General features: G+C 34.7%; 1 protein-coding gene across 1 annotated transcript; it reads right to left on the minus strand.

Annotated features, from left to right (window-relative positions):
• Nucleotides 1-1,858: 1,858 nt before the first annotated feature.
• Nucleotides 1,859-2,691, minus strand: LOC131599680 (pathogenesis-related protein 1-like). The gene has a single exon (XM_058871962.1). The coding sequence runs from the start codon at nucleotides 2,638-2,640 to the stop codon at nucleotides 2,095-2,097; it is 546 nt and encodes a 181-aa protein (XP_058727945.1). The 5' UTR covers nucleotides 2,641-2,691; the 3' UTR covers nucleotides 1,859-2,094.
• Nucleotides 2,692-13,971: the final 11,280 nt, after the last annotated feature.

The following is a 13,971-nucleotide window of genomic DNA, read 5'->3' on the forward strand; positions in this document are numbered from 1 at the left end:
AACCTAAATCTATGTCTAGCATTTATAGTTTAATAGTTGTTATCTTGGATCAAGATTAGAATCGTATTTGTCAATATCCATTCAATCCATGAAATAAACGGTAAAACAAAGATAACAACAATAATGATTCAAACATAAATTGCATATAAAGCCATGATTAACGAAAATACATATTGTTTCTGTGAACTACGACCAATCCCAACAAGAGAGGGATTTAGCTACTCATGGTAGCTTGATGAACAATGGAAGAATTGAGTTGGAATGACATCAACGATGATTTCCCGACTCTTAATGTGTATCCACCTCTTTCTACCTAAAAACCTCTTATGTTCCTAACTCTATTACAAGAATATGTTATGTTCCAAGAATAAAAACTGATTTTCTGAGTTGAGTTTCTGTCCCTTTTATTACAGTTCTGGCCTCCTGAGTTCGCTACGCGAAATATCGTTCGGTGCAGCGAACTACCTTTTGTTCATCTTTAAGTCTTTCAGAACCACCAAAGTTCTCTACGCGGAATATAGTTCGGTGTAGCGAATCTCCTGTGTTGTTGCTCGCTACGAGCGAAACTGAGAAATTTGCTTCTGACTTGGTTCGCTACGAGAAATTGAGAAGTTTGCTTCTGACATGTTATCTATCTCACCTTATTTAACGTATACTTATTTATAACTTACAACTACTCTTATCGATTAATTGATTGAGACATTTACACCCACTGAAACAAATTTTTCGGTGATAAGATTCTTTTCTAGTTCTATGAAAAGAATTGAAAATAAAGACATATGAAGTGTGACTAATCTCTCTATATATACTAACATATAGACAGAATTGTCACATGTACAACAACTTATTAAATTCACATTCCACCACACTTGTTATCTATCTCACCTTATTTGACATATACTTATTTATAACTTACAACTACTCTTATTGCTTCATTGATTGAGACATTTACACCCACCGAAACAAATTTTTCCGTGCTTAGTTTCTCTTCTAGCCATATAAAAGAATTGTAAATAAAAACATATGAAGTGTGACTAATCTCTCTCTATATACTAACATATATACAAAATTGTCACATGTACAAAAACTTATTCAATTTACATTCCACCACACTTGTTATTTATCTCACCTTATTTGACTTATTCTTATTGATTAGTTGTCATATGTACAACAACTTTATCAATACACATTTCACCACATTTGTTATCTATCTTACCTTATTTGACCTATTCTTATTTATAACTTACAACTACTCTTATTGATTAATTGATAGAGACATTTACACCCATCGAAACAAATTTATCGGTGCTGAGATTCTTTTCCAGCCCTATGAATAGAATTGTAAATAAAGACATATGAAGTGTGACTATTCTCTCTGTATATATTAACATTTATGCAAAATTGTCACATATACATCAACTTATTCAATTTACATTCCACCACATGTGTTATATTTGACCTATTATTATTGATTAATTGTCCCATGTGCAACAATTTATTCAATTCTCATGCCATCACACTTATTGTCTATCTCACCTTATGTAACTTATTCTTCCTAACTTACATACTCTTATTAATTAATTAATTAATGACATTTTCACCCTCGAAAACAAATTTATCGGTGCTTATATTCTTTTCAAGCCACCCTGCTAATATTGTATACTCTGCCTATCATATTTTAAGCTATTAACTTGAATTTAATATTTCAATTGACTAGATAATAAATTTAATTTTCTTCTGATAAAAAACACTTAAATTTAAATTAAAAGAAAACACTTAAATTTAGAGTGGCTCTTGAAAATAATATTTACGTTTGAAGTGGGAATTTATAGAACTCAGTAAATAAAATCGGTCAATATAAGCAATTCATATGCATTTAGTTATATGTTCAAATTAAATAGGCTTGAATAAAATCTTAATACTCTTTTTTTTTTAATTATTAGCATAAAAATTCATTAATCTCCAAATGTAAATAAAGATAAAGTGTGACTAATCTCTCTGCATATACTAACATATATACAGAACTGTCACATGTACAACAACTTATTTAATTCACATTCCAACACACTTGTTATCGATCTCACCTTACTTGACCTAAAAACTTTCATGGTTGAAGCTTAATGGAACTTCAAAAGGACTAATATCAAAAGGCCTTTGTCCAATATAATTACCAGGTGGATCATAGTTACAGCTAATAATGGTGCTACGACCATCATTACACTTAACCTTCGCACATCCAACCCGAACCGAATCGCGCCAAACAACCTGAGTATAGTGTCCACACTTATAACCAACAGCACATGAGTTACTGTTGTAATCATAGTATTGCTTCTCTCTGATCCACATGTTAACAGCGCCTGTTCCTGTTATATCACCACTGCTCCATGCTAGGTTCTCACCATATGGACCCTTGGAGTGTACCATTTTACAATTTGCTTTTAATTGGTTGATATAGGTTTGTGCATAGGAGGCAAGTTTTTTGTCCCAATATATAGGGCCAACACCAACTTCTGAACGTGCTTTGTTGTGAATGTTGAGGTAGTCTTGTGGTGAGTTTTGAGCATATGAGATTTGTGTTAATGTGGATAGTATTAGGATAGCCATTAGAGGAAGGAGAAGTGAGGTCATTGGCACTACCATGTTGAGAAAAGTTTGGTTTTGATGGATGGTGTTTGGTGAGTCATTAGAGAGACTATAAAAGCCTATTTATATGCAACAAAATTTGAAAGTACGATACTATCACTTATAAACATATATTTAAGTCTTATTTTATTTATTGAAAAATTTTAAGGTTGATTTTATACAAGATTTAAAAAACGGCCACAGACAACTTTAAAAGATTGGCTCAGTTGACAAATGAGTTTTTTTTTTTAAAAAATAGACGGAACCGATTAGTACCCGGGATCGATCCTATAAAAACTTTTATAATTTTAATTGATACATATATTACAATCTTAATTACATGTAAACTAATCACAATTTATTTTTTAATATAGAAACGATAAATAATAATATCAATATTGTTTTGTATGAGTTATTTTTCGAAGTCATATATATTTTTTAATGCGTTGACTGTATATATATTCCTGTGATTTAAAACATTGATTCAAAAGTTAAAGTGTGGTATTACCAAGTGGATATTTATCTAATGTGGCGGCTAAGTATAGACGTAGGACATGATTAGATGGTAGGAGAGGCTGCTAAGGGATTAAATTATATCATAATAGTCTAATGGATAGATATACACTCAACTGGGAAATGAAATACATTAATTATTGGTGGCATGTTGTAGGACACAACTTGCAAGAGCCATCGCTTTTCATTATAACTTTAGGTAAAACTATATCTTGCTGAATTATTTATTTGAGGAGTACACTTATCATTATTATTATTATTATTATTATTATTATTATTTTTTTAATTTTAGGCAAAACTTGTTGACTTGATTTTCAAAAAGTAATTTTATTGTAATTGAAGAGAAACGTATTATAAATTATAATCCCTCGACAGAATAAAAATGTTTCGAAATAAGTAGTATGTGAGTGTGTTAGTTGTCGAAGTGTTGAAGTAGTTAGTTACACACAGTATTTTGACTTAGGTCTAAAATATGTATTTTGGACTTTTATGTTTTTGGTTTTGACTTAGGGAGAAAGCAACCTAAAACTATAAATAGAGGGATTTACTCCTATTTTGTACATACTTATATTCACAGAATTTTGCAGTTGCAAAGTGAATAAGATTTTCCACAGTGTGTGGACAGGGAGAAACTCTGCAGATGATATTCTTTTTCCTCCTCTTATTTTTTTCAAACCATAATTCACCTTTCATTCTAAATTTTTTTCTTGTTTCTTTCATTTTCATTGTGAAGCGATAAGGAATTACTCAAAGGTTTGAGTTTAATTCCAACATTTGGTTTCTAGAGCAATGACTAAACGATTCTTGGGAGAAAATCACAATGGCAGTAAATCATCCGAATGAGCATTTTTCGGCGAGTCTCCCATTTCTGAAGGGTCTGAATTATGAGAATTGGTGCAAGTAGATGAACGTGGTTTTCTATTATCAAGATCTTTGGAATCTTATGAAAGAATGAATAACACCATTGCAGAAAATATAACAGATAAAGAAAAGGCTGAACACAAAGAATTGAAGAAGAAGAATTATAAAGCACTCTTTATAATTATCAATGTTTTGATCTAAATCGTTTTGAGAAATTGAGTGATGTAGAATTTGTAACACCCTGATTTTTATTATTAGTTATACATATATCTTATAAATTAGTTATATATTGTATTAATTAAAATATTTGTTTGATTGTATGAATAATTGATTTATTTTAAATTATTCTATGTGACAGATTAGTCGGTGTGAGAGTGTCAAACCGTTAAGTTATCATTAGAAGATAATATCGGTTAGTGGAGAATTAATTTAATTAAATGGCAATTGTAGGGAATAATGAAAATAGTAGTGATGGGCTTAAATTAATAGGAATGTGATGGATGAGTGGGGGTGTGAATAATGAGCCCATTAACTTAATAGTTTGGGAATTAGTATTAGTTACTAATATTTTTGTAAAAAAAATAGAAGTCAGAAGAAAAAGTTAGAAAGAGAAGAGAAAAGGGGTTTACGTAGAATAGGGAAAAGAGGGAATAACACTAAGAGGGAAATTCAAAGAATCAATTGGAAATCAAGGTAAGGGTGGGTTATGCGTTATTATGGGTTATTATGTTGGAATTGGGTTTTGGGGCTGAAATTACGACCGGTACAATGCTGGAATCATAGGATTTTTTCTGCAAATCGCAGACCCCACTTAGTGCGCTTAGCACGGTCAATCGAAGGGTGCTTAGCGCGGTTGAGCTCGCTTAGCGGGACCTGGGACTGAAACGCTTTTATCAAAACATTTGACTAGTACAATATACATATAAGCTATGTTTTGAAACACTCTTACCAAAAGACAAAAACGTATAGACATGCATACACATAGAGACGCCCATCTCCCTCTATGGGGACTCCCGTCCCAGGTGCTACTGGAGACGTCCGTCTCACGCTTTTGAGACTCCCTTCTCAGCATGCAACTCGTGACACAAAAAGACAATGAGACGTACGTCTCTGTCTTTTCTTCTGTCCCACGTGTGAGGCCCCCGGCTCTAGTTCTTGTCAGTATGCACGAGACACCTGTCTCAGCTTTTGCAGATAAAGAGACACACATCTTTATCTCTACTCTGTGCCACGCGTGAAATTTTTTGTTCCCATGGCTCCTTTTTCATTTCAAAATTTTCCCCCTTCCTCATTTAATTCATTCATCACTTCGCCATAAAAACATATCATTTCATCTCATTAACTCACTATCTTTAACACATTTTCTTTCAAACTTCCTCCACTATTATTAATATTATTTATCACCCATTCAACATCCATCACTCCCATATAAATTCATTCCATGTATCACTTATTCAACTACACTATTACCATTTCTGTCCACTCTTATTCTTTCCAAACCCTCCCCCTCTTACAAACCTCACCCACCATGCCTCCTAGGAGCATCATCAGACAAGTGAGACCAGAGAGACCACCACCAGACCTGTCCACCATTAGGTTCCGCGAAAATGATGGTGGAAATCAAAGGAGAAAATACTTAGCTTTATATACACGCTCAATTGTCCCTACGTAATATGTGGACACCGACTATTTACAGACGTTGGGACTAACTGACAGTGTAAATTTTATACTGACCAACACTAGCCTAGATCATCTTTGTATCCAATATGCTCATACTTTTGAGCCCCTAGTTTTGGAATTTCTCAGTTCTTTCAATTACGGCACCCCATGCACAAGAACCATTCCTGACAGGTACCGTGCAGTTCTGGTTGTTCAATCGCGAATACAATTTTGATCTAGATGAGATTGCTAGACTTTTTCATTTTCCACGAGGGAGATTTTTTACTGTAGGCCCTTCGACGACTTCGAAGGAGTATTTTGGGAACATATCGGTTACACACTCTGGTAAAATTTAACTGGCGAAGAAGTTGACGGTTGGCGGAGTCTTTATGTTTCTCGCATCCACAACCCCACTATACGTTATTTCCATTGTATTTTGGGAAACACTGTCTTTCCAAGAACCACCAACCATAAGGTCAACCAAAGTGAACTGTTCATCATATACTGCGCACTGATTGGCCGAAGAGTAAATTTCGCCCCTTCTATGCTGAACCACAACCCCACTATACGTTATTTCCATTGTATTTTGGGAAACACTGTCTTTCCAAGAACCAGCAACCATAAGGTCAACCAAAGTGAACTGTTCATCATATACTGCACACTGATTGGCCGAAGAGTAAATGTCGCCCCTTCTATACTGAACCACATCCAAGGATGCATAAATTCAGCCGTAACTAATTCTTTCTGTTTTGGCGGTATTGTCACCACCTTAGCCTACTCGTTAGGTCTCGCCAAAAAACTTCTCTCTCTTATCAATATTTAATGCCGGCAAAATTCCTAAATTATATCTACTTCCGTGACTCACACCTAATCTTTCCAAGGCTAGATGGGAGATACATATTGGTGGTAAACAAAAACCCGGTCCCAAAGATAATTTTTCCATGTCCGTATCGGATTAATGTACGATATTTTTTAGCATTGGCATTTTAATCTGGATGCACAACAAGAAAACCAAGACGAACCACACAATGAAGCGGTGGATGAAATGGAACAAGAATTTGATCAAGGAAACCCTCAATCTGAAAATCCCCATCCTGCTGCTCGACTACCTCCAGAAAATAACCCTCCACCAGCCAATCAAAACGAAATATTGCGGCTGGTGAGAGACATACAACGGGAACAACACGACTATGCCTATTAGAATAACTTCCACTATGATAAAATTTCTAACCAAATGGAAAACTTTAGCGAATAAATGCACGCTCTCAGCCTTCGTGTTGATGGCATGCAAGATAATAGGTGTAAACGTCCTCGAACTCGAGGCGGGGGCAACGCACGCGGTCGGAATAACGAGGAGTGATTTTTCTTTTCCCTATTTTAACACATTGAGTACAATACTTGTTTCAAGTGTAGGGGAGACGTATATGCCTAATTTTCGTGTTTCTTCGAATTCTTCTATTTTCTTGAGCCATAGCAAAATTTCCGAGTGAATAGATGCATGGCTTTACCCATTTGAAAGTATGAGGTTACTTATTTAGAAGAAATGTTAGGAACTTGAGTGAAATTGAGACAATATTATTATCGTCTCGAAACTCTAAAACCCCTGAGTATGCATTACCGATTTGAGTACCTATTATACTAAAACCATAAACTATAGTTTTAAAGTTACCCTGATTAGTTTATCTAGCAGTCAAAATCGTCTTAAACACAAACTACATAGAGAGTCGATGAATATAAGTGAATGATCCATATAAAAAATATATAAGAATCTTTATGCTTTACCGTTATTGGGAATGTACCAACTAAGTTAGGTGACCCTCACCCGGTCATTTAATCCAACGGTTGCAGAACCTAAGATATTTGATAAAAGAAACTCGTTATTAGTTGGTTCAGAAGTTATCTGGTACTGAACTTGGTAGGGAGAACTACGATTCGATCCCCTGCAACTTGCAATAGAGCGTAAAAGGAATATACCACGTAATTGTGCCATAAAGAAGAAAAGCAATTAAAGAAGAAAAGGGAGGTGATATAGCAAAGTTGAGGTACGAATAAAATAAAAAAAAATGAAATGTTGAAGCCCAACCCACAAAGGAGCTGAAGCTGCCGCTTCACGCAAGTGGAGGCGTCCGCCTCCAAGGCCCATCAGCTGAGACGCCTGTCTTACAAGCCCAAAAGAAGGAGACATTCGTCTCCATGGTCCAAGGCCACGTCACCATGAAGGAAACGTTCGTCTCAAACAATCCAGAATTTCGAGACCCCCGTCTCAAGACTCGTTCAAAGACTTTTTAAAATTTGAAGACCCACGTCTCCGTTTTACACTCCACCAACCAAGTCAAGCTTTCCTATATTTGAGGAGAAAAAGGAGGAACTAGTGGGGAGAACTCAGTAAAAGGGGAAGTTACCACAAATATAAGGCCAACGAAAAGGTCCCAAATTTTCACCGTTCCGAATTTTTTTAGCAAAATTGCACTCTAAGTTTTCGTTTCCAACAATTTTTACTTTATGCATTCTTTCAATCTTTAGTTTATTTTTCTAAGAGCAATTTCTACCCCGGAAATTGTTGTGAACTTTTAACTAGTCTAACCTTACGTTAGATTTAAGTTCTTTTTAATTCCTTGCTTTACTTTTCCCGCTGAATAATTAAATGAAGAGCAATACAACCGACCTATGGTGGAGTGTTCAAGTACTTCAAGATTTAAATTTATTTCAAATACCTTCTAATTTCAGGTTTCCTATTTATAGAATTTACTTATTTATTCAGACTATTGGATGATTATCTATTGTATGCCAATTAATATGCCTGAAATTATGAACCAAAATTGTTTATGCATGTTTAATTTAAAAAGTATGTCTGGCTAAATTAATCAGATATCGGTATGTAAAATAATCTAACCGAAGGGATCTGAAATAAATTGGCTTAAATAATATTTTATTGAAAATCATCTTTTTCTGGTTTTATTGTCTAATCGAATTTATTAAAAGTATATAAAATCAACAGAGCGGAAGTTTGAGATTTTAAAACTGGACTAAGGTTAGAAATCAACAGAGCGAGAGTTTGAGATATTTAACCGGATAGTAGACATTAAATATTAGTTTTAAGGACAGCGAGAGCGTATTAAAACTGATTAGATATTTATTTATTTTCAAAAAGTGCTTTTAAACTCGGCGGGACAGCGAGAGCGTACGTTAGGGATTATTAGCATAATCTAAGTAAATAGAGCGAGAGTTTGAGACAAGGGTTTTTATATAGTGTTATACCCTAATTTTGACCCCCCGTGAGATGTCACACCTCCATACATTTCATCAACTCCAGACAAGTACCCAGAGCAGTCATTTATTTGTCTAGTACTCAATCGAGGGTGTGCAAGAACAAAGAAGCTCAGGCAAATGATCCATCAATAAGAATATGATCTCTAATACAATCATGGGACTCAAATTATTCATTTATTCACCTATGTTTATTAGACACCAGTCATCAAGAATCAGGTTTGCTCAGGTCACCAGATTAGGGTTTTGAGCCCATCAAGGATTGAAATCAGGGACCACGTTTGGGAAACCCTAAAAAGCACCAGGACATCACACAAAGGGTTCAATTACTTTCAAATGATCCTTATGGCAATATACACTAGGCATTTTACCTCAACTCAAGATCTGCAGTCATCAATTTCGTCTGGTCTACAATTAGGGTTTTTGACCTAATTCACCTGGACAATTGACTTTTAATCAGGACATGGATCCACAACTCAAAACATGGCTCAATAACTTCTATTACCTCAATATAATCCATTCATATCACTCATTTGAGAAGGAGAACTTGATCCATCACCAAAGTCCAAGATTTTACTTCATTTGGAAAAAGTCAAATGTACAAGAACATCTTTGACTTTTAGGGTTTTGGATCAAAACATGACTTGTAAGGATCAATATCATCAATATATGATTATTGAAGTCATTTAACCAAAATAAATCTAGAAAAGCAATCAAGAATCAAAAAGTCAAAGATTGGAAGGGAATATCTCAGAATTTCAAGTACAAACTAAAAAAAACTTCCAACATCAAGGTTGTAGATTTTGATCCAATGAACAACTTTGTCACATATGATTTTTTGGCTAGAAATCAACCATTTAAGAGTTATGGAGCTTCAAAGTTGCTTCCTTCATGAAACTAGCAAGAAACCCTAGTTTTCTTCAAAATTTGGGCCCATTTTACCCAATTTTCCCAAGTGATTTTGAAGAAACTCCAAACTAATGAATTGAAGTAAATGTTAAGGGCTTTCCAAATTATGCTCAACCTTCTCCAAATTCATTTTGAGCTAAGAGATATGATTGATCAAAGTTAGGAATTTGGAGTGAAATTATAGGTCATGCCTAAGTTTGAAACTTGCAATTTTATGCAAATGCCTAGACTATTTGGTGCCTCTAAACTTCAAAAACATTATAAGGGATAAGAGAGAATCAAATTCATCATTGAAAAGAGATTGAATAATACTCAAAAATTCAATGCCATATGATTAAGTAATCATTACAAAATGAAATATTAGTGAATCATCAAGGAATCTTCTCCTAAGCCAGTTGGAAGCCATTCTGCATCAGAATTGTCCCCTATGATCAGAAGAGATCAATGGAAGGGGAGATAGCTTGAAAATACCATCATTGCATCTTGATATTATTTGAATTTTCTTCATGGCCAAGAAAACAAAACTCCCTCATTAAGCAAGCTTACTATCTCCAATTGCTCTGAACCTTTTGCCTATAAATAGAAGAGCATACCTCAGTAATTAGACACACCAAAGCAACAAAAATCTTGATTTCTCTCTTCTTCCCTCATACTTAGGATTTTCAAAGGCTCTTTGGCGAGAAGACTTGGATTCTTTAAACCAAAGCTCTTTCTTTGAAAGTAAGTATTCAAACACCTCAAGGGAGGTATTTAGGAGTGATCCAAACACCTGGAACACTTCTGTACATGGAGAATCATAATATTCACCTCTCACTTGGAGCTACATCAGTTGAGGTCGAGCAAGAGGTTCTGGGGAGTTCTAACCCAAGCTAAGCATCTCAACACCTTCCTGGGGGATCACTGAAGCTATTTGGATCGCTGCAACAACTCTGTAACACACTTTGATCGGAGCTCAATCTCCATTTTTGAGGTAAGCCTCATGAATTTCAAACTCCATAATTCACACATGATAAATTAAAAATGAAGTTACCAGTTGGTTTCTGCACCTGAGAGGATCATTAACCCTCAGTCAATTGCATCATATCATGCATATAGAGTATTTCAGATTAATTTTCAGTTTTAGGGTTCTTAGTGTTCATGCGTGCGAATTTTGAATTACATAGAAAATAAATAAAATCAAAGGACACCATCATGATCCTCGTTCAAAAACGAGCAAAATCCATGTCTACATATTTAAGTTTGGTTGAGAAATGAAGGAGATAGCAAATTCTAATATTTGAAGCTTGAGGTTGAAGATGAAGATGGTGGCGCCATTTTTCAAATTTCCCAGGAACAAGTTTATTTTATTTTGAATGGAAGGCATTTTATCTACAAATTCATCCTAGTGTCCCAATGGTTACAGCGCGCGTCCAAAAGCCTTGCCTTGCCTTAGATCTGGGGTTCGATCCCCCCTCAGACCTTTTGTTCATTTTATTTTCCAAACCATTTTTATGCTCTGCTTTCACATATAATCATATAGACACCTTTGATAATCAGGCCACGTGCGTGGCCTAATTGGTATTTGTTTTGTTTGGTAACCTATAGGGCGTGGGTTCAATCCTTGACAAGACCAAACCAATTTTTTATCACTATTTTCTTTCATTTTTATTTACAACTTCACATAATTAAATTACCTTTCAAATTAAATCATTTTCTTTTAATTTTTTACACAATCTTAATTTAATATATCTATTTCAGGAATAATCAAAAAATCACAAAAAAAATATTATTTTTTGATATATTTTTATTAGGTTTAAAGTGGTGTATTTTTAAGTATTTTAAAATACTTTTAATACATGTTTTCATTGAATTTTCAAAACCTAATCTCTTATAAATATTTTAGTGATAAAACCCTAATCATTTAGGTCTTACTTGGGTATAGAATTTGTCATACCCTACTTAAGTTGACTTTCTCAATTTTAAACTGTTTTCAAACTTCGATTAAACAGACGATCAAGGTTTTTCAGACAACAAAGCCTTGTATCATTTCAAATATCTTCTACTGTTTGTTCTTAAACAGTAAACTATAAACACTGGGCCTCTAATAGAGTGTAAGTCCCAACCCTTTTTCTTTCTTATATTCAATTAATTCTTTTCAAACAACTGCTTTCATAACAGTCAACCAGTACTATAAATACTAGGCCTCTAATAGAGTGTAAGACCCAACACCTTTTTATTTTCATAGTTTGATTTTCAAAACTGTATTTACAAAATATCCTCATCTGTTTTCAAAACATTCTTTTGGTATTTGAAGGGAATTATTCTCGGTGAAACTCTTCAGATACCTATGTGACCTAGTGTCCATATTCACTTATTCTGTTTTAAATAAAACACTCAACTATTTACAATTAAAACTTCAACTCTTGCCAATAAATAATAAATCTATTGGTAAGGCTTTGTACATACATATTCAAAGGCCTCCACTCCATCCAGGTTAGGCTTTATAGCTTTCCATTTATAAGCTTACATTTAAATTACTGTCAAATATAAACTGTATATATTTGTTTAGAACTACGTCTGAGTATAACCTTAAGACAGATAAACTATATATACAGAACTATGGTCTAGGATTGAGAATGTCTTCCCGGTGAAGGCTTTTTCCTAATTAGATTTCCTTAGTTTAAACCTTAAGATGAATTATTCCCGATGAAACATCTTGAAAAATTCCTTTGAACAAAAATAGGGCACACCCACCCAAGAGGAATTATTCTCTGTGAAACCTGTTAGAACAAGATTTGTTCTGATCAATATTCTTAGTTTTGATGATAACAAGGATATGAATTTTGTGTGAGATAATGTGGTACTCTAATACATTGCAATTTCCCTTTCAGGAAATATATAAAGAGTATGCACAAATCAGCGCTCAGAAGCTTTGTCTCAGAAGGTTCAGCATGCAACATCAGAACATGGTCTGGCAAGACATCAGAAGATGGTCAAGGCAGAATCAGAACATGGGTCTATGGAAGCATCAGAAGAACTTGAGATCAGAAGCAGAAGCACTGAAGTTCTCATGGTATCACGCTCAGAAGCACTTCAAGGTCAGAAGACAAGAAGATGCTATGCACCAAGCTGTTTGACTCTGATGATATTCAAATATAATATTCAAACATCAGATCAGAAGAAAGTACAAGTGGCAGGCTACGCTGACTGACAAAAGGAACGTTGGAAGCTATTAAAGGCAACGTCAGTAGACACAACGTGAACAAGGCTCGAGGTAGTTGACAAAAGCGTGAAACATTAAATGCAATGCTGTACGGAACACGCAAAGCATTAAATGCATCCAACGGTCATCTTCTCAAACGCCTATAAGTATGAAGTTCTGATGAGAAGCAAGGTCAACAACTCTGAACAATTCTGTGAATATTAACTTGCTGAAACGCTGTTCAAATCAAAGCTCAGAAACTTCATCTTCATCAAAGCTCACTACATTGCTGTTGTAATATATTAGTGAGATTAAGCTTAAACGTTAAGAGAAATATCACAGTTGTGATTATAGCTTTTTCAGAAGCATTTGTAATACTCTTAATTGATTACATTAAGTTGTAAGGAACTAGAGTGATCGTGTTGATCAGAATACTCTAGGAAGTCTTAGAGGTTATCTAAGCAGTTGTAACTAGAGTGATCGTGTTGATCAGAATACTCTAGAAAGTCTTAGAGGGTATCTAAGCAGTTGTTCCTGGAGTGATCAAGTTGTGATCAGAATACTCTGGAAGACTTAGTTGCGGACTAAGTGGAAAACCATTGTAATCCGTGCGATTAGTGGATTAAATCCTCAGGTGAGGTAAATCACTCCGTGGGGGTGGACTGGAGTAGTTTAGTTAACAATGAACCAGGATAAAAATAAATGTGTAATTTATTTTTATCGTTCAAGTTTTTAAGACTACACTTATTCAAACCCCCCCTTTCTAAGTGTTTTTCTATCCTTCAATTGGCATCAGAGCGCCGGTTCTAAGGTGCAAGCACTTAACCGTGTTTAGAAAAGATTCAGGAAGAGAAAAACGCTTCAGTAAAAGATGGCTGGTGATGAACACACATCTACATCTGGCTCTGCTGAGCAATACAACGGAAACGGTAACAATGGTTAACTAGACCACCAGTATT

This window comes from Vicia villosa, linkage group LG4 (assembly GCF_029867415.1).
Source record: "Vicia villosa cultivar HV-30 ecotype Madison, WI linkage group LG4, Vvil1.0, whole genome shotgun sequence".
Lineage (NCBI taxonomy): Eukaryota > Viridiplantae > Streptophyta > Magnoliopsida > Fabales > Fabaceae > Vicia > Vicia villosa.

Excerpts from the sequence above, each read along its gene's own strand:
- LOC131599680 (XM_058871962.1), bottom strand. The coding sequence starts at position 2,640 with ATGGTAGTGCCAATGACCTCACTTCTCCTTCCTCTAATGGCTATCCTA.